This window comes from Rhea americana, unplaced genomic scaffold (assembly GCF_003343005.1).
Source record: "Rhea americana isolate MKP2758 unplaced genomic scaffold, rheAme1 scaffold_55, whole genome shotgun sequence".
Lineage (NCBI taxonomy): Eukaryota > Metazoa > Chordata > Aves > Rheiformes > Rheidae > Rhea > Rhea americana.
Genome location: NW_028186701.1, coordinates 4,233,765 through 4,258,757, shown reverse-complemented (window position 1 = coordinate 4,258,757; position 24,993 = coordinate 4,233,765). Strand labels below are relative to the sequence as shown.

At 38.8% G+C, this 24,993-nt stretch overlaps 1 protein-coding gene across 2 annotated transcripts; it reads left to right on the top strand.

The window, feature by feature from the left end:
* Positions 1 to 5,123: 5,123 nt before the first annotated feature.
* PM20D2 (peptidase M20 domain containing 2) lies at positions 5,124 to 21,983 on the top strand. Of its 2 annotated transcripts, XM_085318672.1 has the most exons (7): positions 5,124 to 5,700; positions 5,796 to 5,944; positions 9,640 to 9,782; positions 12,453 to 12,607; positions 14,502 to 14,637; positions 18,934 to 19,041; positions 19,875 to 21,983. In XM_085318672.1, exons 1-7 carry the CDS (start codon positions 5,227 to 5,229, stop codon positions 20,078 to 20,080), a joined length of 1,371 nt encoding a protein of 456 aa, XP_085174798.1. In that variant the 5' UTR covers positions 5,124 to 5,226; the 3' UTR covers positions 20,081 to 21,983. The 2 variants fall into 2 exon arrangements, with proteins under 2 accessions (XP_085174798.1, XP_085174799.1); XM_085318673.1 differs by lacking the exon at positions 19,875 to 21,983 and having other exon boundaries at positions 16,387 to 19,007.
* Positions 21,984 to 24,993: the final 3,010 nt, after the last annotated feature.

Here is a 24,993-nt window from a genome sequence, read left to right as displayed (position 1 = left end):
GGGCTGGGTTAGATGGTCTCCAGAGGTCCCTTCCAACCTCAACCATTCTGTGTTCACTGTTCTTATTGCTACAGAAAAAAAAAAATCTTGTTGCCTTAAGGTGTTCCTTTCCTTTGCTCACAGCCAAGACTCCTTATCTGCTTTGAAAATATGCTACAAATGCAAATGTCTTTAGTTTTTCTTCCTCCAGATAATCTAGACAGTGATGTTTTCAGTAGCTYTTCCAGGAGGGGATTTAGAGGTGATTCCACCAGATAGGCTGAGCTGACTTAATGGCTTGCTGCCTCCAAAGAGGCAATCTCATTACACTTTCTTTGCTGCCARTCATAGCAGCAAGTTCTCTCCCCAGCCTTGGCACTTGTTGGACCCTCATTTGAGTCAGTTTAACTCRCTAAAACAGCAGCAAATTACTTGTCTTTGAGGTGAGTCATTTTTTCTGACATTTTAGTGGATTACATTGGCTTAGACAGAGGTCCAACAAATACCAAAGGCAGCATAGTATTTGGAAGGAGTGTTTGTCTGGGAAAGGGAAAATCATAGTGGAATTGGGGAAGACCTATTTGGAAGCAGTGAGTTATTATGTATCTTATGAAACCATATCCAGCTGAAAGATACCCACTTTCTTTTCTGAGTTGATTTTACTGACTTAATTAGCTCATTGAAGATCAAATGTTTGCCAGACCCACACAAAGGAAGTAGCAGGAGCTCATTCCTAGGTGGAGGTGTGGAGAGAGACTGTCCCTYTGCAGTAACAGAGGGGACAGTAGTGTCCCCTTTCAAGGAACTGCATTCTCAGAAACACTCTTCTTTGTCCTCTTGTGTACTGTGCTCCTCATAGAAAAAGAACRTTTTTTTTCTGGTACTGGTGTGGTTTCCCTACTCTGAAGGATAGTCAAGTCTCTTGAAGTATCTCTTCTTTGACTAACTGCTATGATGTGCAGATGCAGGCACATTTTATATAATTTGCCTGTTGTATTTTTTGGTTTTGTCCTTTGAATGTGGTCTATCATYAGCTATCATTATTAACTGACATGCTGTGAAGGCAGTTTAACAGCCTTATATGCTTAAGATACATCTGAAGAGTGTATCCCTAGATCAGTATCATATGCCAGTTTATTGTTGTTGTACCCTTGAAAAGTGAGCTCTTGTATTAAAAACCTATCACTAGTACTAAGTATATAATGGGAAAGACCTGAAATAAGGGGAAAAAGTGGGAGTAGGGCTCCATTCTCAGCAAGAGTTTGCAAAAAAACATGAATAGCCACACAAAACTAATGATAGAAAATTACATTGTACATGGAGAATATAAATTATCTGCGACTGTGAAGTAGAATGTATCAAAACCCATACACATTATTATGTTATCCGATATTATCACAAATAATAGTGCATWCTATCATTTTTCAAACTTGTTGATTCATATTTCACAAGTTCCCATAACAGACAAARAGAATTCTAAGTACAATCTAAAATGATTAAGACTGTGGTCACATGAGTAAGTTAACTTTGTGGCAGTTTGAGATGTCTCAGTTAGAAAAAACAGCTGTAAGCAGGTGACATAATCCTGAAAAGTAATTTAGTTACTCCCTACAAGTAGTAAATTTTCCTCAGATGAACCAGAGCTAAGTTTGTCTCATTTTCAGAYTCCTGCATTCCTGTGCATACTGTTTTTCTTCACCCTTTCGAAAGGGCAGCCTGCTTGTCCAGAGGCAGCTGCCACAAGGCAATTTGCTGTTTGTTCAAGCCTCGCTATTCCTGTGCCCACTAGCTCAGACTCAGCTATGGCTCAGAGCCTCAACATCCTAGGCTGTGATGCCAAGTCAGCTACATTGGTCCTAGACTGGATCCAGTCTTTGTACTGTTACAGTCACCCTGGCCGTACTTTGGCCTCTCCTCTGCCCTGCACAGCACTAACTCTAACTGATCTAACTGTGGGGGGGGCCTATTTTAGCACAATGACCCAGGAGAAAACTAGCTCAGCCATAAAGTCAGGAGTTTTCAATTCATAAATCACAGGCTACATCATGAGGGGAGATCTCTGCATCAAATGCAAAGGGAATAGACAGGTCAAAAAATACAAGAGAGGTAACAACAAGGATGAAAAGTTTGAAAGCTGGGAAGAAAACAGGATTTAGAGAGGTTGGGATAGGAAACAAGGGGAGAGGAGACTTGTGATGACTGGGCAACAAACTAACAGACAAGAAAAGTATGAATAGGAAAATTGGGATTGTCTTTAGCAAAAAGACTGAAACACTTGGGAAGGCAAGGCTGGTGCCTCGTGGAGGTTGTGGAGTCTCCATCCTTGGAGATATTCAAAAGCCATCCAGATCAGAGGRCAGCCTGCTCCAGGTGACCCTGCTTGAGCTGGGGGGGGATGGACTGGATGATTTCCAGAGGTTCCTCCCAACCTCAGCCATTCTGTGCTTCTGTGTGAGTCTGTGAGGCAGGAACTGCAGCTAGGAAGTGGACTGGAGTCTAGGGATAGTAAGGCAGCAGAACAGAGGAAGAAAAAGGATAGGATAATTAGGATCCATTAGGTGAGAAAAATCATGATTGGAAGCTCTGACCTATAACCTGGAGAGGCACTGTACWACTTTGGGGGCAATGTTGAGGAGTGAAACTAGAACTGGCTGGATGTGGAGAGTGAAGTTCTAGCAAGCACCCAGGGATGGGACAAAGACAGACTGGGAGGGCATTAGGAGAAGGTCATGGCTGGGGAAGGAGGGGATAAAAGAATTTGTGCTCCCTGGAGGACACTCTTCTTCTGAGCCAAAATGGAGCCTGAGAGTCCTGATCTGACTCTTTACCTTTTCCCTACTGTCAGCAAATATCTATGAAACCCAATGCAGTGTTTTCCCTCTTGTACTAATCCATTTGGAAAATTATGACCTGCTATGTTGCTATTGCTTTGTTACATCAAATGGATGAGGACTGTGCAGCAGATTTTAAAGAGTTCAATTCTGTTGAAGAATTACATACATGTCACTTAAATGTCACATCATAGAATTTTTATTTTTCCAATTTACCATATTTAAACTACCAAAAGCACCTGCCTGTAAGTGCAGAGCTAGCGCAGGTATATAAACTTATACAGTATATACAATTAATCTGTTCTAAAGGTACAGCAGGGCTGAGTAGGACCCTGCATTTTTCTTGAAGAAATTGGATCTATATAGTGAACAACAGCGCCTCAGGGAACCATGTACTCAGAAAGAAAGAAAAAAAAAAAAAAAAAAAAAAAGTTTTTCCCTCCCTCATTAAAACTTGAAGTAGGAGCCAGCTCTTTCCAAACACAGGCGTGATCTATCCTTCTCAGAACAACAACTCAGTAATGCAGAAATAAATGAGCACAAAAGCAACTGAGCTTGATCGGTCTCGAATGACTGTTTTCAAAGAATGCTGGCACTAGATTCGGGAACACACAGTCCCTGCTCCACTTTCCAGTTCTGCAGATCACTTGGTAAACAGACCTGCACAATGCTACACCTTGTCTGCTACTGATAAATGCTAACTCTGTGTATTGATAAGCTAGCAAAAAGTTTAGTTTATGTTTTTGACTGGAGGACTTTGTAGCATTTGGGAGTGAAGGGACAAAAATAACCACAACCATGATCCTTGCTGGAATCTGTTACAAGAGGATAAACAGCTCATGACAAATATTTGTGTAAGGTACGTGGGAGACAATTCTGGAATGACCAAGRACATGTAAGGTTTGGGTGTCACTAGATAAAGGAACTTCCCTTTCTTCTGTAGAAGGGAAACCTTCATTTCTGTACATCAAAGCACTCCTGAGACATTGTGGAGAAAGAGTATGGTGGATAAACCATGATTAGGAAAAAAAAAAAAAAAAAAAAAGTAAGTTTCTGGTAATTCAATGAATACAGGAAAAACATCAGGTATTGTATTTTGGTTTGTGTTAACTTCACCCTTTTTCAAGTACAGATTAGACAGGTGGGGTCCCTGCTGTCTGACTTGTATCTAACATTAGCCTGTGATGAGCTAATATTCAAGTCCATTCTAACTGCTGATAGACCATAGTTACGGATATGCGCGTGATCCTCAGGATTTCATTAGGAAAGTCAGCAAAGCCAAGATTACTACTGTCTGGCATTTTACAAGAGCAATGCATGTACACATGTCATGCAGCATGGACCATCCAGATGATTAGCCAATGTGCTTTGCATTCAGTGCTGTGGACTTCACTGGGTTTATCATGCATAAGCCAAGCTGCATGTTACTGTTGATTCAGGTGTGCAGCTGAGCACTGCATGGGTCCCCAGCGTGCAGCTTCCTTTGAGGAAGAGTTAGGCTGAGCACAAACACTGTGAGCTTAAGGCAGCAATGTGGTGCGACGCATCTGGAGAGACCATTGCCCAGGCAGCTGCACTGCACAGAAGCCCCAGCTGATGTGGGGACAGGAAATTCTAAAGAAAGGTGAAGGAAAAAAAAAATCAAATCTAGACAGGCAAGACTTCTAGTTGAGAACGTAAGGGAAAATAAGGTATTATTTTTCAAACACTGCAGAGTTATGACTAATCTTAATTAGAGATTAGATTGATGCAATCTCTTTGGGAAATGGTACACACAGACTAGATGAAAACAGTAGAAACAAGCCCGTTTTGATGGAAAATGTAAAACCTACTAAAAATGGGAGGCCTGGTGCCTGACAAAGGTGTGAGAGCAAGGGACACGCTCAATCAGCAGCACAATGTAACAGTAAAAAGTCTAAAGCAGGACCTGCAAGTAAAAACCATACGTGTAACACAGGTCAAATCAGGTCTCACGCTGGCGAGAGGGTGAGAACTTAAGGAGAACTCCTCTTCATATTACTCACAAAGCCCAAACAAGGCCCCCCCCCCCCGATGTGCTCTGCGTGAGGCACATCGGCCACCACACACAAACCGCCAGAAACGAACGCCGACACAACGAACGCAGCCCCCGGAGCGGGGGGCGGAGAGGGCGGCGGGGGGAGCCCCGCGCTGGGCGCACTGGGATGGGTAGTGCTGGCCGGGCGCCGCCTGCGGGAGGTGCCGGGGAGCAGAACTACATCTCCCAGCGTGCCCCGCGGCGCCGAGGCGGTGTTAAAAAGGGCTGGCGGCGGCGGCGCGCGGCTGACGGGGCGGCCGGCAGGTGCGCGCGGGCTGGCAGTTGGGGACGGTTGGCCGTTGGGGACGGTTGGTGCGCGCGCGTTGACAGGTGCTTCTCGGGCCGCTTCGCCGCTCCATCATGAGGCCGCAGGACCCGGTGCAGAGCGGCCCCGCCGCAGTGGCCGCCGCCGCCGCGCTGCCGCCGCTGGCGCTGGAGAAGCTAAAGCAGCAGGCGTGCGAGTGCGTGGAGCTGAACGCGGCGCGGCTGGGCGCGCTGAGCCACGACATCTGGAGTCGGCCCGAGCTGGCCTACGAGGAGCACCAGGCGCACGACGCCATGACCCGCTTCTTCTCCAGCGGGGAGCTGCCCGGCGCCGCCTGGGCCGTGCAGCCCCGCTACAAGCTGGGCACAGCCTTCCGCGCTGAGTGGGGTACGGCCGCCCCCCGTGGCCTTCGCCCCCTCCGTGTCGCCTTCCTCTGCGAGTACGACGCCCTCCCCGGCATCGGCCACGCTTGCGGACACAACCTCATCGCCGAGGTGGGCGCCGCTGCCGCGCTGGGGCTGAAGGCTGCCCTGGAGAGCTTACCCCAGCCACTGCCCGCCGCTGTCCAGGTGAGACCCCTCCCGGCCGGGCGGTTTCGTCCTCGGCCTGTGACCCTGGCTTCTGTGGGCCAGTCGGCCCCTGACTCTGTGTGTTTGTGCTGCAGATTACAGTGCTGGGGACTCCTGCAGAAGAAGAAGGAGGAGGCAAAATAGACCTYATAAAAGCTGGAGTGTTTGATGACTTGGATGTGGTTTTTATGGCACACCCGTCACAAGAAAATGCAGCCTATCTGCCTGATGTAGCAGAGCAYGAGTGAGTGGGCAAGTTGGGGTGGAAAGGGTGGGATTATTGTTATCCTTTGCAGTAAGAGAGCTGCTTTGAAAGAGGCAGAATTTAGGGCCTGGGACCTTGCAGGTTCTCTTCAAAGAAGGTATTTACAGTCAGCTGAAGTCACTGTTCTGGACATTCAGAGCAGTTTTTCCAAAGTGCAGTGTTCAGCTTGCAACAACTTTGTATAATATTGTTTTGTGGGAGTTCATTGGACTTGTATCTTTTGATTCATTTGTAAAATGTTAGTAGAGAGGAAGACATTCAGCAGAACACCAACTTGCTTGCTACAATATAGCATCGTGTGTATGCTGGAAAGTTCTTAAATGTTAATGTTGATGCTCTTYACACTTAAAATTTAGTATTAAAGACCGTTTGTGGCTCTCAGTTAATCTTACATGGGTCTCCAGAATTCATTTTTTTGTGATATTATTTCTAAGCATTCTTTTTTACACATGCATGCCATTATCTTCTCTCTAAAAATGTCTTCCTTTGAAAAGCATCSATTCTTTAAATCTTAGAACATAGAAGTGGGAGCAGTTTCATTGATCATAGTTCTGTGCTTTCTTGGGCACTAAGTCATATACCCCTTTGTATAAATGTTCTCATCATTTTTGAAAGTAGTTGTGTTTCTCTTCCACTTCGGAAACAGCTGGTCAGCTGGACTTAGTTATTGTTAGGATTTTTTCCAGCCTAAACTTAATACTGGCCATTTTACATCTGTTAGCTCTCTCATCAGCTTGAGTTTTTTGGATTCAAATTAATTCTTGTCCATCCTTCATGTTTACCCACAACGTATGTAGAGACAATATACATACAGACTCCTCTCTAAGCCTTCGTTTCACCAGCTAGCCATATAACTCTTTGAAAACTAGATCTTGACTACTTTTGATTAGTCCTACTTTTCCTTCTCTGTACTTGTTCATTGTACTTGTAACAACTTGTTTTGGAGTACTTCTTCTGGAACACACACAATCAGGATTTTGCACAAAACTTCAGGTGGAATGTCATTAGGCTGTACTCAGCCAATTCTGGAACCCCTGTGTGTCCTTATTTCCTGGAAATTTCAGGGTATATGTATCTTAGAGTTTTTTGCCTCTCAGCAAACTGGTACCTCATAATCATTCTGTAGATACTGYATGGGAGGATTACTCTTCAGTTGTTTTCAAGCAGTGAACTCTTAAAGGAGAAATGCACAATCTTTTCTGTATTTTTGAGTTTCATCCTATTTCTGTGATGCCAGTCTGCAAGGTTGTGCCATTCTTTCTTTGATATTATAAACCTCTTCTACTTTCATGATGTCCCAGCTTTAGGCTACTAGCAGTTTTCATTAGTGGATTTTATSCCACACAGTCACTAATATTTGATTCTGAGGACTTACCCTGCAGGGATGCCATTAGTAAGCTCGCTCCAGTGCAAGCTTTTCGTCTAAGTATTACATTTGTTGTCTTTGACTAAATTTTGTAGTAATTAAATGAGTATCCAACCACTTCTAACTTGAATGCACTGAGTGCTGGTTTCGTCTTGGTTATGCTACTTTCCAACCCCTTTTGGTTGCTTTTATTAGCCATTTTGCCTTCTCATTCAGTGCTGTTCTTGGTGAATAATTTGCTTTCATRATTACTTAGTTTTAGGGTAGAAATGGACAAGGTCTGTAAGGCCCAGTCTTCCTCGTGTAGCTAACCCTGTGCTGTATTTTTCTTTCATGTTTCTAAAGAGTCTTAACTGTTTATAATCTGTTTGTGAAACTTAGCTCAACTTGGCTTTTGGTTGCTGTCCATTAAAGACTCTTTTAATTTCAAGATAGAGCTTTTGTTGATAGTTTTGTCTTTCTGTTCATTCTTGGTTCTTGTAATAGCCTGTTAAGATTGACACAAAGATTTGGAAATCTGCCTTCAGAGGGTGGTCTGTAGTAAGATGCAAGTCCTAGATAGCATTTAAACCTTGAATATGGAGGAGTACTRTGTGAAACAACTTGCTGCTTTAGAAAGCCTGAAACATTTAACCTTTGTCATGTTTTATATAAGGATGAGGTATAAGCATTTGACCTTTTGGTCATTTCCCAGGAATTTTAGGTCTACAGATCACTGACTTACTAGGATTACTATCTGCAAACTTTGAAGCTGTTCTGTGCCTGAAGTGTAAAAATAACATAYTGGGATAACTTGTAAATCCATACTTAACTCACTTACCATTCACCTAATCAGCTTAGATGTTTTATTCATCAAATAGAGTATGTGCTCTTGTGCTGATATGTTAAGGTTGTTTAGGATTGCATTGTTCACCAAAAGTCTGACTCTTTTTTTTCCTCTGAGAGTATATGGCACTTGTGTAGCAATAGCAACTACAAGAAAAGGAATGCTGAGAGAAAAAAAGTGTGTGTGTGTGTGTGTGTGTGTATATGTGTGTGTGTATATAGGCATATATACAAATAAGAAGCATGTGTCTCTTTTGGAAAAGATGATTGCAATATTGCTATTTGCTTTACTTTTCCTTCCTGTTTCCTGAGAATAACTACCCAGTGATCTGTCCTGCCTTCTTTGTTTTTTGAGGGGCTGCAGTCTAATGCTTGGGATGTTTATGGATTAGCTTTCTTATCTTGATTCATTTGTGATAACATTTTAAATAAAACTCTTCAGTGGGATGTATGTTTGTCTTGAAGGGTGAGGGAGGAAGAGAAAGGCATCATGACATAATACTTCAGGTTGAAGGCAGTAGTGTAAGGCATTTGTTCTGCTGCAACAATATGCTCCGTTGTGCCCCCTTTTCCCATCTGGTATTCAGGTTCTGGTAATAACTTAACAGCCCTGGCATGGTCTCGGGCATAAGGGGGTTAGTACAAAGTAAGTGGTTAAGTTAGCATCTGTGCAAGACTGAGGGTCGAGCAAGTTAGGTTGACCCTAACAGGGTAAGAGGCTGTATGTATTTGGGGGAGTTCTGAGCCTGAGGATGGAGTATTGTATTTAAAGGACGAGGTGCTGAGTCCAAACAAATTTTTAGTTAGAACCTTTAGTATTGATAAAATTAGTATTTGTATATTTAATGACTAGTAATACCATATAAAGTTGTCAATATTTATTGCCTCTTATAAGGAATTTTCATACAGTTTGAAGTATTAAATACATTATTTTGCTAGGCTAGGATAGATGGCCCCTTTTAAATGAAACCAAGCAATTTATATCAAATATAATATTTAAGTACAGTATAATGTGATTTTTAGAAAGATCGAGAATAACTTTTGCAGTAGTTTATTTTTGCAAGTCCTTTTTTTTAGTTTGACAAGAGTTAGGGCAATTAACTTCTGAGTTTGAATCAGAACAGGATGTTATTCTTGAGCAGAATTTGTCAGAAACTTGAAGCCTCCGAGTGGTCAGGCAGGCATAAACAATATTGGAGAAAATTACTTAGTATGTGAAACTTGTACTTTGCAGAAAAAGGCTGTGTAGTGGTATATTAGCAGTAGTTCTTTTGCCTGATTTTTCTTGATATAATTTCATTTTGTTGATCTGAAAATGTTGCCTATGTTGAGATAGTTTAACTTTGCAACAGTGTCTTATAAACTGTTGCTTTGTGTTCTGCCAGGCAGAAGGTAAATAACTACAGCTGTGTGAATCAAAAACTTTTTAGAGGATTTTCTTAGTGAACGAAAAAATGAATAAGCAATGCTTTTTATTTCCTAGTGTGACTGTGAAATACTATGGAAAAGCTTCTCATGCTGCTGCTTATCCTTGGGAAGGAGTTAATGCATTAGATGCTGCTGTTCTTGCATACAACAATCTGTCTGTTTTAAGACAGCAAATGAAACCAACCTGGAGAGTTCATGGTGAGAGCTTCATTAAATCTAATGTCCAGCAAGTAAGACTTTAGGCTGTTCAAATACTAACCTACAAAATCCCACAATTTAAAGTACTTTATAATTAGACTAAATTAGTATAGTCACTTCAAATATGAAATAGCAATGTTTCATTTAAATATTCTTCTCTAACTTTTAAAATCATACAGTGTCCAGAATTAACTGGTGAAAATAGACTTATCGGTCAGATTCAAAAGAGGACACAGGTACTTGAGTAGAGGTTTGACAAATTTTAAGTCCATGCATCTGAAGTTGCAATTCAGAAGGGGGACACCCCCCCCCCCCCGCCTTAAGACCAAGTTTATTTTGGTACTAGGCCTTGAAATCCTTGTTTGTTAATGTATGTATTTTTGCAAATGTATAAGACTAAGTAATCTCAGATTTCTCTTATTCCACCATCCACATTTTTTTTAAATTGAAAATAAGAAATATGGCCGTTTCTACAGGACTTCCACTTATTTGGAACACTTGCTGTGAGCTATTACACTTATAGAAATCCTGAGCAAATGATCATTGCATGTGTCTTGGCTGCTTGTGCTTAGGTGATCTGTATAATGCATGTGCAGATTTCTCTCCAGGAAGTCTGGATGGACATCTGGAAGTCCTAGGCCTTTGGGCTGCAGATGAAGATACATTCACAGTTTTGCCATGTAGTCAACTGAATGAATTTCAGACAATGGACACAGCCTTTTTTTCCAGCTAACTTTAGCTGTCTATCCTGTAGAAGTATAGGAAACTACACTTAATTCTGAGCTGTTTATGAAACTTGCATTGCAGGTTTAAAATTGTGGGACCTGAACCTAAACTAAACAGTGTGGGTAATGAATTAACTATCTAAACAAACCTAASGGGAAATAACACTTTCTGAACCACAGTGATGCTTAAGGCAGCCACCAAACTGTTTTTCAAATCAGAAATCTTTAAAATATGTTAGGGAAAGGAGCCAGAATTTTGGTTTTAAAAATGGTTTTGCAGGTTTTGATTTTAGAAATGTTTTCCTTACAACAGTATCAGGTTTTGTGCTGCAGGTTTGCAATAACAGCAGTAGCTGTATTAAGCAACTGATCCTGGTGTCTTTGTCTTAATTAACTAATAAGCATTGAAATAGTTTCCATCACTTAAACTCTAGAATTTCTAAGCAATGCTTTAAAGAGTTGAACAGTTTTGTTTTGAGTTTGTCTAGTATTTGATAGTCCATTGTTCCTCCTGTGCAGTAAACAGAAAAGGAACGTAGATGTTTTTTCTTAGGTTATGTGTTATGTTCAAGAAGTTATACTAATCAGTGTACCCTCCTTGTAGATGAAGCTTTTTATTTTTTATAACCTATGTGCTATAACTGCTGTGTAAACCACCTTCTTTGAAGCTAGGTCTGCTGTCTWCTCGATATTACAGTTGCTTTGAAATTTAAGTGTAGACATACTGTTTGACTTTATCCAGTTCTGTTTACAGATGCATTAAAAAACAAGTGAAAGTAGTTTGCTTCATAAGCTACTTGTTTTTGGTACAAGGTWCTATGGCATGTACCTTGTAAATTTGCATGGTTGCTTGCTTACTGCTGCTTTTTGTGATGTCTGTCCCTCTCATCTGAGCTGTTCTTTCTGTTATAGATTGGTACTGATCATTTGAGCACTTTGTTTACTTTATTGACTGTTCAAGATTGGATTTTATTTGAGGTACAGTTCATAGTCCTAATCTGTTTTCTGCACTAAAATTGAAGATTTGTTGCCCATTTGCATCCTGATAGTGGTGATTTTTTCAGTCTTAAGCAACACAGTAGCTTTGTGCAGTATTTCCATTTCAGACAGATAAAACGGTTTCTTGGATTCTACTTGAAACAAATCTGAAATCACAAATTCATGGTAAGAGGCCTGAGAGCAAGGACAGTCTTTTAAAAACAACTAGCCATTGTTAATGCATTGAAATCTAATGTGGTGTTGAGGTATACACTGTTTTACTGTTGAAATAACTAAATATTTTTATATTACCGTTTCTGATGCCATAATTGAAAACTATGCAGTCATCAACTCAAGCCTGACCCATGAATAAAATTGTGTGCCTCTACACATATGTATATATTTTTTTACACACACACCAGTATTTTCAAGGAATTAGCATGAAGAGTTGACTGAACATTCTGCACACTGCAGCACATGCACATTGCTGTAAGTGAAGAATTTTAGCATTGCATAAAAACATAAGAGTCAATAAAATTCTCTCCAAGCTGACAGAATAAGTTAGAAACATGTCCTAGTCCAGGAAACTTAAAAGGCTGGAATCCGAAGTAGCCTTTATGACAGATTTTTTTTTTTCCCTATTTCTTAATAACAACAGGATTGTTTAACAGCTCTGATGCATTGARTTCCACGGTATTAATTACAAATGCTATTTTGTTTTTTCTTTAGGTAAATAACAGCTGTCTAATCAGATGAATGAGAGAAAATTACACTGGAAAGGCTTTGCACATCCCATTTACTAATCTGACATGATGAAGAAAAATGTTGTCCACATACTATATTTTTGTCATTTCATACTCAACTTATGCTTTATTTTTGTTGATTTTGTTCTTAAGAGATTCATGACAAAGCTGAAGAGTAAGCGATTGTATACAACATTGGTAACATGACCTTTCTCTTTCTATAGGTGTAATAAAAAATGGTGGTGTGAAACCTAACATCATTCCTTCTTACACTGAACTAGAGTTTTACTTGCGTGCCCCTTCAGTGAAAGATCTTTCTGTTCTGATAGAGAAAGTTGAAAACTGTTTCAAAGCTGCAGCAGTGGCCACAGGATGCAAAGTAAGAATGTCTTCATGGTCATATATTTCTGTTACGCTGAAGATAAGGTAGGCCAGAATACAAAAGAGAGGCTTACAACATTTGTCTGCATGGTACTTAACTAAAATTAATRTAGATGTTTATGACATTCTATTGCTGAATGCTGTCCTGAAAGCAAACTTTGGTTTATAAATACAATGCCGCAGAATAATCTAGGCTGCAGGAGACATCCAGAGGTCATCTGGTTCAATGAACCCTGCTCAGAGCAGGACCAGCTAGACAGGGTTATCTGGGGCCTTGTGAAGTTTTGAATGTCTCCAGGGGCGAAGATTCTGCAGCCTTTCTGGGCAGCCTGTTTACAGTATTCAGTTCCCTTCTCTCTCACCTCAAATAAGGCTTTCCTAATTTTTATGTCCAACAGGAAYGTTTAGTGTTGCAACTTATCTGTTGTCTCTTGTTCTACCACTGGACATCTCTGGGAAGTCTGTTTCTGTCTTCTCTGTACMATGCTGTCTTGTTATAGATAGCAGTAAGGTCTCTTAACCTCCTCTTCTCATGGCTGAACAAACCCAGTTCTCTCAGCTTTTCCTTGTATATCATGTTCTTCAGTCCACCAGCCATCTTGGTGGCCCTTCCCTGTCCTCTCCAGTTTTGAGTCAAAGATCCCAAAACTGGGCACAGTATTCAAGATGTTGTCTCACAAGAGTTGAGGRTAATCTTTTTCCTCAACTAGCTGGTTACAGTGTTGCTAATACAATTCAGTTTGTTTGGTCCCATTGCTGCAAGGGTAGACTACTGGCTCATTTTCAACTTGTCCACTAGGACCACTGGGTTATTTTCTGTGGGGCTGTTTCCTAGCCAGTCAGTCCCCAGCTAGTACTGCTGTATTATTCCCTTGCAGGTGTAAAACTTTGCACTTGTTTTTGCTAAACTTCATAAGGTTTCTGTCAGCCTGTTTTTTCTGGCCTGTTGAGATCCTTCTGAGTAGTAGCTGTACCCTCCAGTTTATTAACTGCTTTCTCCCATCTTCAATTTAGTATTGTCAACAAACTTGATTAGTGTGCTCATATTCTTGTCTGAATTGCAAATATTAAAACAGTAATTCTGGCTACCAGGTTCCCACTTTTTAGTAAATAACGTTCTTCTATAGCTGGTCCTATATGATTACCTTGCCATGTATTGCTGAGATCAGTGATTCTGCTTGCTTTGTAGTTACAGGCTGGTGCCTTGGCTTTCTGCTAAAAACTCTTTAGTGGAAAGAATGTCACCAGAATGGATGAGTATRTGAATGTGATATGTGGATTGTATATGGACATGAGCTAGTGAGTTTCAAGGGCTATTTGAGTTATGCTGTTTTTCTAGTATGATCTCCACTCCAGCTAGAAAAGCATTACAAAAAGTTTTTATTTTGTTTTATTTTTACTTTTCTAAATGGAAGTTAAGGTCTCTTGAAGCTTGACACTGATACTTTTTTGCCTTTATTTTAAAACGTGTATGGAGCGGTAATTATTGGGACTGTTCTTAACCTAAAAATAGTAAAATTGAATTTGACAAAAGATTAAATGACTTTCTGCCTAGTTTAATAGTACCTGCACTGAAATCTATTAGAGGCCATTTTAGAAAATCTGCTTACTGTTTTAAATTAACAATGCTATACGCAAAATCCATGCTTCTGGAATTTGACAGTCTTGTGGAAGCTTGAAGGAACCCTCAGCTGTGTTCTGATCAAAGATAGTATTTGGCTAAATGAAGAAAGCTAAAAGCTTGTTATAATTTTTTTAAAGGAACTTAGCACTTTGGTCTGTTTTTGATATGGGCTGAAAATGTGGACATGTACTTAAATTTTCAGATCATTAAACACTGTTTAGGTTAAACTGGCTTAGATTGGGGAATAACGTCTGTTTGTTTTCCTTAGGTGGAAATAAAAGGTGGTGAACAAGATTAYTACAATGTGCTTCCAAATAAAACCCTGGAGAATGTTTACAAGGAGAATGGAAGGAAGCTTGGAATCGAATTTATCTCAGATGACTGTGTTTTGAATGGTTTGTCAGGTAACTCAAATCTGGCTCTTATTAAGGCAAGCTTAGACTGATTACATCTTAAGTGTATACAGTAATGGGATAGAGGTAGGTTAAGTATACTCTGGTCAGAAGACAAAAATCAAATTAGAAAATCAAAACTCCCTAAAAGGATCATACCTCTGGCTTGTGAGTTTGTGTTTGCTCTGGATGTTGATAAATTTCCCTGACAAATAGGAAAAGCAATAATCATTTTCAGAGTATTTCATATAGGAAATTTTGTTTGGGGGGGGGTAGAAGGAGAGTAGAAGGAGAAGAGCTGTCTTACTGAACTTGAGTGTGTGGGATGAACTGAGGCTCATCATTGCTTTGAAATATAGAATCCTGGGATTTGTAGAAATGGAGGTGAGATCTAATTTTTAGGAACTTTGTTTAATAATTTCATCTAAGCCTGATGAACAAATCAACTGGCATCTAACTAATGTTTTAGAGGGACTTTGTTTAAGTGGAAGCTTCTTTAAGTATCTCAGTAACCCTAATTAAAAAAAACCTTTCTATTATCAGTAATTCTATGCTTCTTTCTTTAGTTTTTCAAAGGATGCCATTCAACTAGGTGCTTGTGTCTGGGTTCTGACTCTGATCCAAAATGTCTCAAACTATTAAACTTTCTTAGTCTCTGAGGGCTATGGTAATAGGAGTGTGAATTCTTGAATATTTAGGTGGGTTGCTGCTTACCCTTTACATTTCTTTAGAATCTTCTACAGGAGCTCTCAAAGTTTTCTGTGACTGCTGCTGCTACTTCAACATTCTTACTCAAAAGTGTGGACCTTTGAAGGTATTCATGGCCTTCACTACTGGTCATACAAAAACATTTTTGCTCCACTCCTGTTAAAAGTATTTCTCTTTGGTTAGAAATGAAAGATTTTGCTTATTCAAAAATTTTTATTCTAAATGGTTGATTGCAATACTAATCTTCTCTATATTAAAACAGATCATCTTTAGACAGTTGAAATCTACAGGATTTGGAAGTGGAATTCTCCAAACTTTCAGTTGTATTCTGGGCGGGGAGACATATCTAACTGTATCTAACTGTCTTTTTTCTCTGTTGGTTACTTTCCTTCTAAATTAAGGCAACACTAGCATATTTTCTCTTAATTGGCTAGTTTTCTTGGTTTAGAAACAAATATAACTAAAGGCAGATTTCTTTACTGATTTTCAATATGGTATAAGCAACATTTATTGCTTTGTTCATTTGACCTTAAAAGGGGGCTAAGTACCTTGTTTTCCTGTCTTTAGAATGCTAACTGTAGTGAAATTTTCTGTAGCTGTGCTAGTTGCTTCCCTCACAAACCATTGTTACTAAGTGTTTAAAGACCATGAATACTGGTGACCTTGCTGTTTCAGAGACCCTTTGGATGGACCCGGTAYAAACATGTAATCGTAACACAGTAGTGTTTTCATATACAAGTTACATAATGCATTAAGTGTTAAGTGTTAACTTGTTTAATATGCCTGTCCTTAATTGTTTATCAAGTATCAGAATATTCTCAAGCAATTGAGCTTTTATTTTACAGTGCAGCTAGGCTTTACTGGATTTTCTTCCCCCCACAGCTTGTCCWGTGAATTGTGGTGGAGATTTGGGAGTGATAACTTAAGCACATCCTCTGGAGACATAGAATTTCATATGCTACCCTTTTTGGGGGGGTTGAGTGTTTTGTCTCATCTTTTTCAATACCTCTATTTCTGTTCAGTTTTCATATGGTTTTCAATGTTTTCTTTTAGGATATCCTTTTCTTCTGTTGAAAGGGAAGGAAGATAGCTCAGTTGCTTCTCCATGTCTGTGCAGCAGAAAGGTCGTTAACAGATGAGCATACTCGCTGCCACCTCTACATGGGTATTAGTATCGGTCTGCTTACAGGTATCACTYTAGGCAGCTAAGTGTTTTTGAAGAATTCCTTTAGTCCATCAAATTACATTCCCTTGTGGAAAACTCCACTTATTTGGTACACAGCAAGAGTGGTGTGAAAATTTGAATCCGAGTTGGCTTTGACCGGGTGCCATGACCTATTTCTTCTGCTGTTAGGATAGTTCTACTACAGGATATTGGTATCCTTCCAAAGCAAACGGCTTAGCTGAGCACATTGCAGGCCCCCACACTTGTGATAATTTTGGTATTTTAAACATTCATTGGTGTCTTGCAGACAAGATTGATGTAGGTGATAAGAAGGAGCCAGTATGTTTTGAAAATACCACTTTTGAAGCTTAAGACTCTAGATAAAGGCTTCCTGAAATCTTTGCATTTTTCCTCCTTTCATGTATGTGGCAGTTGTGGCTTCTATTGTGTGCTTAGTGACTAGGTTGCAGTATCTGCTACAGGGTGGAGAGGCTGGAGCTCTTAATGTGTTTCTGTTGAAGGCTGTGCGCAAGTCTATGTTGTGCTGATAACTACCATTATTTATGCTTCCAGAAGCAAATCTTATCTGTACAGCTCTAGCAAGTGTGTAGTTCCAGTTGTTTGTATGGAAATATTGGAACAGCTGATGTTTTAAATGTGTTGCTGGATTATGACTAAGGGCTTAATGCTTTCCTGATAAAGGGAAAATGTGACTATCAATTTTATTAAAAACTGACCTGGTAAACTCTATATTTTACTAGAAAATGCCCAGTTAGATACCTTACATTCAGCAAAAATAACATGTAAGTTGGTGGAAGTTTGGATATGACCATTTGTAGTGGAACTATTTGGTTGTGAGCTGGGATGCACCAGAAATTTCTAATGCTTCATTTGTTAGTTGAAAGCAGGAAAAACTTCAGTCTTTCCAGCAGTCTATTTGAGATTAGTAAGGCCAGTCTAGCATTTTTGGTATAGTTTGGAACTCCTAAGATTCCATTTTGTCTTTGTAGATTGATCAAAAATGAATTAACAACGTAGAATATTGAAAATTAAAATAAGCTGCTGTGTTAAGAGTTGGATTTTATTGAATTCCATACTGTGGAAATACTCTGTGGGAAAAGATCATTGTTTGAGCACATTTTCCTGCTTCTATTTGTATATAAGCAGAAGAAATAGCAAGCTAGAATCTTATCCTCTTTAATCACAAAATGCAGGTTCTGTGGACTTGCATTTAATGATCCTCTTTCCATGTAGAGGCTATACTCTTTAGTCAGTGCATTGCGAAGTCTTAAGGTCTAAGTGATACCCTTTCTCCAGTAAGGTTACTTTGATAAGGAGGCTACTTAATGAGCTAGAAATAATTTCAAGTCTTTGGAAAAGCACTTTCATCTGCTATCTCAGAAAAAAACCCCAAAATTCTCACAGCTCTGGCCTGGAAAAAGTTAATGGAGAGCTCCTAACTGATCATCCCTTTTCCCCTCGCCATTGAACAAGGTGATTTTATGCGTCCTCTTGTGCTTGAATTTCACAATAACCACACATTGGTTTCTCAAATTTCTAATATAATTTTCATAAACAAGGGAGAACTTGACGCTATATTTAGATACTGAGTGAATTGTTTGTTTGAGTAGAAAAAGGAACTTGAAGTAATTGCAAACTCTTGAATGACTTACTATGACTGGTCTACTGCTTCCGGATGGTATTTTTAAATGGATAATGTACCTTCAAGATAAGTACTGTCACTAACATATTGACAATGCTAGTCATGTATGAAAGCAGAATTGTCCTGTCATTAAAGTTTGCAATATTGCTATCAAGAATTTTCCGTGAATCRTTAGCATTGTATCTGGAGTTTAGTTCTGATATTTGATTTTTCATGAGTGCTTAAACTGTTAAGGTTTCCATAACTGAGAATAATCAAAAAGCACAGAAAAAGTYATCCTCAATCTAGTTTTGTTTCAAAATAGTATTTTAGAGTATTTGTAATTCAGAATCTCACCCCTCTGTCACCTCCCCATATTTAACGCGTGCATGCTGGTGAAAAGCAGTAACTGTTGGGCCTGCAAAAGTACTATCTTGGATACACTGATTCTAGGAGCTGAGCTCTAGCTGAACTTGAAATAGATGCACAGCCCCAGTTTCCAGGGTCTGGAGCTTCCATCTTCTCTGAATTGGCAACTAACTAGCAGGAGACACTTGYATCATGAAAATTTATCAGTAAATGGGTATTGATCAAAAGTGCAATGGAGAGTAGCATCTGAGGACAGCTRGTCAGGGAAAATTCACCTCAGTGGCAGCAGTGTTCGTATGCATAAAGACTTCTTAGAAATGCTTATATTGTAGTATTCGAGACAGAAGATACTCAGTTTTAGATAGAGGCTGGAGATAGTGTATCTCATACATTTTCTTACAGAAACTTTCCCCACTTCTTTTAGGTTCCACTGACTTTGGAAATGTTACATTTGTAGTTCCTGGGCTTCATCCTTATTTTTATATTGGCTCAGATGCCTTGAATCATACTGAGCAGTACACAGAAGCTGCAGGTGAGTTGAAGTGAAAAATGGTTAGAAGTTCAAATTTAGAATCCTTATGCATTGTAGGGACTGGTTACTGACTCAACTTCAACAAATCTAGATATTATAAATACTTGGAATTACAGAAGATTAAAGCTCTCTCATGCTTCTATGGTATTCAAAGCTGCTGCATAGTAAAGCTGTAGAAGCATGAGTGCTAGACCTGAATGTGGCTATATTTCCTATGTAGCAGTGGMGTTAACTACTTCAAGCATAATGGGATCTGAGCTGAATACTGACCCTGAAACAATTAAGTTAATTGCAGAGTTGCAGAAAAAGTTGACGATATCTAGAATATCTGTTTTTGTATTTGTATGTGAGAAAGTTTACCACTTGTTATAGTGGAACATTCTCTAAAAACCTGACTTTTCAATGTAGCATCCAGTAAGAAGAAATTACAAGGATTAGCTCTACTAGCATATTCACAGAAGACTTTCTAAATGTGAGCCTATTAAAGCTAAGATAAAAGTAAAAATTTTTGATCTTAAACCATATTTGTATAATGTTTTCAGAGCATTGTGCTTTAAACCTCTCCATTTTCTAAAAATGGAAATGTGAACACTTTCATTTTCCAGTTTTCTGTCTTGCTTATTTAAAGCAGTAGCAGAAATTTAAATACTTGCATGTGAAAAATGTTTTGAGGCTTTGGAAAATGGGCATACTTTAGGCAAGCAGCATTTTTTGAGATTATCCTTTCAATATAAACTCCAAAGATCTTATTTCATAAAATGTTTCATGCAATAATTTAGTGATTCTGTATTAAGTAGTGTAATATTTAACCTGAAATTTCTTTTTTTCCATAGGGTCACAGAATGCTCAGTTCTATGCTTTGCGCACAGCAAAAGCTTTGGCAATGACAGCACTGGATGTAATTTTCAAGCCAGATCTGCTAGAAAAAGTCAGACAAGACTTCAGGCAGGTGAAACTAAGCGAAGAGGGGCAACTACATCCAGTAGAACCAAGCAAAGAATCTGGCCTTGGTATAGGAGCTGCATGTGCGTCACACTAAACTTCAGATATCTGTTTTCCACCTTAGTGGGGATGACTTGATGGAGAAACTGTATTTTGAATGCCAGAAGAATCTGGATAAACATGGTTGAAGAAATGTGAGGGATTTTGGGTTTTGTAACTTTGGGGTAGAAGAACAAATATCATTCAAAAATGTTTAATTTCATGTAGCTGTAATGTTTGCTATATTAAATGATGAATTTCAGAGATAGATCTCAAATGCATTGTTTTTCAGTTGCAATGTTGAAGAGGTTTAGATCTCTTGTGTCAGTGACTTTTCTCTGTACTCCTATAGATATATCCATTATATAGAAAATACAACTTTTATGTGGACATTTTTATTCTAAAATTAGCATTATTTACTCAGTGATGACAGACTGAATTTGACCTGCTAAAGCATTTCCACCTGACTACACTTTTTCTTGGAACAAGACAGAGGTGAGCAATAGCAACAAAGCTCCTCCTGGCATGTGTCCACATGCTTAAAACTTGAGTTGCCTGCATTTGAAGAGAAGGGTACATGTTTGGAGGTGTGCCTGTTCTTGACAACAGTAGCTCCTAGAAATGGAATAGAGGGAACTGTATGTCCAGAAGCAGAATCTGTCAAGATTGGATTGTTCTGAAGTGCATCGGCTTTACTCCTGACAATTTTTTTGGAGGTGTTGTGAAAGAATTATTGATCAAAATTAGCAACTAAATATTTTTTGAAATTAAGATATTTAAACCAGTGTAGAGAAAGGCATGCATGCCTTCTTTAGATTCTACTCTAAGACAAAACAAATGTCCGTATAAGGTTTTGCACCAGCTTAATTGATTTGAACAATTTATACAGTTTAGCTAAACTGGTGAAACTGTGTCCTGCAAAGGACACAAACATTCTACCWTGGAGTGGTAAACAAAGGTAATGTTAAACTGTCTTTATGCAAATTCCTGCAGGAATATATGGGAAGCTTGMAGTGAAGATTGCTTATGCAGTAACCACATTCTCAAACCTGTTTGTGCCCATGTCCTAAAAATMAGTTTTATTTTCTAAATCTTGACAGTCTTTTTATAAGATTGTCTCATGGTTAGTTTGCCCGGTCCTTACTACCTGGCTTTCTAGTGGCTGAGATTACTGTTGCAAAATATGTCTAGATACAGTTCTGTTTGACCAAACCTGTTAGGAGTTTTTTTAATGGATTTGTTAAAGGATTGTGTGAACACAGAGRAGGAACTAATCTTTTGGTTGGATGCAAATTACTGAGATGAGGACAGACCGAGCGAAAAGCAGCTTACTGCTTAACATTTTTCTAAGCATAGGTATTAAGCTTCTGAAAAGACRTCAAGCTAAACATACTCTCTAAGAGGAGGTCGGAGTACCTCAAATAATTTCTGAAGAATTTTTAACAGCACCAGTCTCTAAATGATAAATTCTAATAAATATAATAAATTCTAATTAAAATTTTAATAAAATTGATATGATAAAAGACATTTTCCTGTTTTAATGGTAATCACTTCAAAAAAACAGGATTATACTGTATTGTTAAAATTTAGCTTTAACATTTGCAACAACACTGGTCATTGCACTGATTGAAATATTTTGTGGCAGAAACTAAACCTCTTTGGTCAAAAGACAGGTTGATTATCTATGATATAGTTGTCTAATAAATGTAATTTAAACAGATTCCTCATCTTGGTTTAATTATGTTCTCCCTCTATGTGTGTGTGTCTTTATGTATGTGTGCATGCACTCTAACACAGACCTCCGACTGCAAGTTAAGAACTGTCAAGAGACTCTTAGAAGCAAAAAACGCAACTGGGTTGGCTTCTTTGTATGATGTGATGCAGAGTGTGTAGTGCTAATTTAAAAGGTCTGTTATATATGCCTTTAACTCTGTAGTATCAAATAAAATATTTACTGTAAATACTTTAGTATTTTTTGGTGAATATTTGGCAAAATAACAGAAAGCCTTCTCAGTTTTCCTGTGTACTCTTACAGCTTCATTTGACAATTCTTATGATCTCTGATACTTCAGCCTCTGTGCATCTAATAGGAAACATATCTGTTAATATATTCAATACAGTGTCTTTGGAGAAAGGAAGTAACCGTGTCTATAAATAAGAACTGGAGGCACAGATGAAGGAAGGGATTTGTTTTGTATTGCAAGACAGTTTGAAGAACTGGAACATGATTTCGGGTCTTCCAGGTTGCAAGATGGTCCTTAGGCACGCAAGCATTTTTTGCTTTCATCAGCAGGCAGTTTTGTTAGATGAATGCATGAATGCACAGTCATAYTGAGGGTTGGACTCTGAGCTATGGACAGGCCCAGGGTAAGTTGAATATTAGATCATTTCTACTGATCCTTGTAAAACTGTCTAAAGCACTTAATGTTTAATTTAAGCCTTACCTTGCCAGATTTTAGGCACAGCTGTTCAGAAGTTTCTACTGGGTTAAGTTTGTGAACTTCCTTAGCATATTTGGCCTTTTGTTTCCTCCTGTGTGAACTGTTTCTTTRTATGGCTTCAGAACTTCTTTCTGAGAAGGTATTACAGCCTTCTCGGTTCTCTTTATCCAGACTGAGTGGCTGTTGGCTGCATCATGTAATTAAATTGAGATCATTAAATTAAACATCTCTGCTATAAAAGCACATCTTAATTTTGCTGTAATTATTGCTGGAATTGAAATGAAGATGTTTGAAGTGCTGATTAAAGATGCTTTGATATCAATAAAGCAATGTAGTTGTGACTCAGTTTTCTTGTCCTTTGTCTAAAATTGGGAGGAATGTACTATCTTAAAAATAGGTATGTCTAAGCATACCTCCTGGATAGTATTTGGAGTAAACAACAATTCAGACATGCTACAAGAAAAAAGTCACACTGTATTTCGGATAGGTATTTTACTATTTGAATTAAAAAAATTTTAATTAGGATTTACATCAGGGGAGATGACCCAAAGTGGAGGCAATTTCAAACACACACAGTTATGTATGGTTGATCCCTCCTTCATCTTGTGTTCTGTCAGGGAGTCTGTTTCTAGCATTCTGTCCTTCTGGATGAACTGTATATCTAGTATATTACCTTTTARAAACACCACGCCAGACAATCAGGTTATTCTTCCTGTATATTTACACAGGATCTACTTATCTTTGAACTTAAAGTATTTGTATCCAGAATTAAAGGGGAACAGGTTCTTTTGCTGAAGACTTATTCTCTCTCTAGCCTGCAGATATGTTGTAAGGCGTCAGACTTCTGAAATGACTGGTTATAGTCTATTAAAACTTTATAATGGTAAACTTTGGGATTAGTTGTATCCCTTACTGTGTTTTTCTGCAGCTTCTTTCTTGGTCTCTCCCCCTTTGGCACTGGTAACTGCTTAAGTTTCATGTTTCTTTGCCTCAATCACGTTCCTAAGTAGGGAACCTGTTTCAGTGTGGTAGCACTCTTCATTGCRCTACAAATTCATAATAGTGACCTTTTCTGCTGTAACAGTGCTTCATGACTTCATTTGAACACTATGTTTAATTTTTCTAGTTTGATATGATTATGTAAGTAACAAACTTTAGAATTTTCATTTGTAAAGGACATGAACTTTTTACATGCTTCCTGCTCTATGGTAATAATGAACTAACTTTGAAATAATGTTTTTCAGGCAAGTTCAACATGCAGATGGTTTTGGGCCTTACTCATTTTTATAATCTGATCATAGAGCAAAGATGCTTAAAGATGTTCAAAGTGGTTACTCTGAAAACTTGCTATTTGAGCCACTTCATTGCATTGCTGACCAGACATCCTTGTATTTCACCTTATGACATGGCCTYAGTAGTAATGGGTTTAACTTCGTGATGAAGTGTAGATGCTACAAGGTAACTTCAAGCTCTTATGCTGTGACTCAACTGAGATCATTGGAGTATCTCTTTTAGTCTGGACCTAGTCCAACTTYCAGCTTGAAGTGGGAGTATCACTAACACTAGATCGGGTTAGCCTGACTTCATCTGCGCAGTCTTCAAATCTTCCAAGGTTGGAGGCTTGGTTGATTCAAATTTYTGCACCTCAGAAAGTTTGTTCATAAAGTCCAGAACTAAAGCAACTTGGGGTTTAGCTTTAGGATATTACTACCACAATGTTGTTATATAGAAGAGAATTTATTTACTGTGGAAATAAATCTCCCTTTGAGTTATGAGTAATTTTCGTTCATAAATCACTCTCTGTATATGAAAATATCTGGCCTGTTTAAGTTGCTGTAACTACAGTCTTTCCCCARACTGTGTGTAATTTGAGAATATCAGAATATTTGTCAAGAATAGTACTTTTAGCAGTGAATCAAAATGCATAGGTAATAAATTATAAATGCTCAAATGATTCTGAATGGCTGATACCAATTCACAACTTTTAAAGTCATGATGTCCAGCTTTCATGATGAAATTAAAATGTCTGCTGGCCTACCAAGCTACATGCTTCCTCTGTCCTAGAATGTAAGTGAAAGGTATGCCTGGTGGAGAAAGGTAGCACATGAAATGTGATGGATTTCTTTTTTTTATGAAAAGATTTGAGGGAAAGAACTTGTAACCAGCTGAATTATGCTTCATKGACTACAGCATGGAGTTCTGCAGGCCTTTCTTCAAACACTAAATGGGGAAGTAGCCTTGTGTTCTAGGGAATCAATATTCTGTAATCATTTAGTCCTTGTTCAATAAATGTATTGATGCATGAAGTTGCYGAAAACTTCAGTGTAAGATAATCTACTTGCTTAATGGCAGTGGCAGTTTGCAACTATTTGTTATACTCAAAGGTGCCTCAGGTTCTATTTCAGGAAGCGTAGTGTCAGATATCCTGTTTCCAATTRCTGCTTTGGCAGGTCAAGGGACTTTGACCAGGTGAGTGTTGCAGCCCTTAGCTGCCTGTCTCACTGTCCAGGGGCCTCATGAGGAGAAGAGT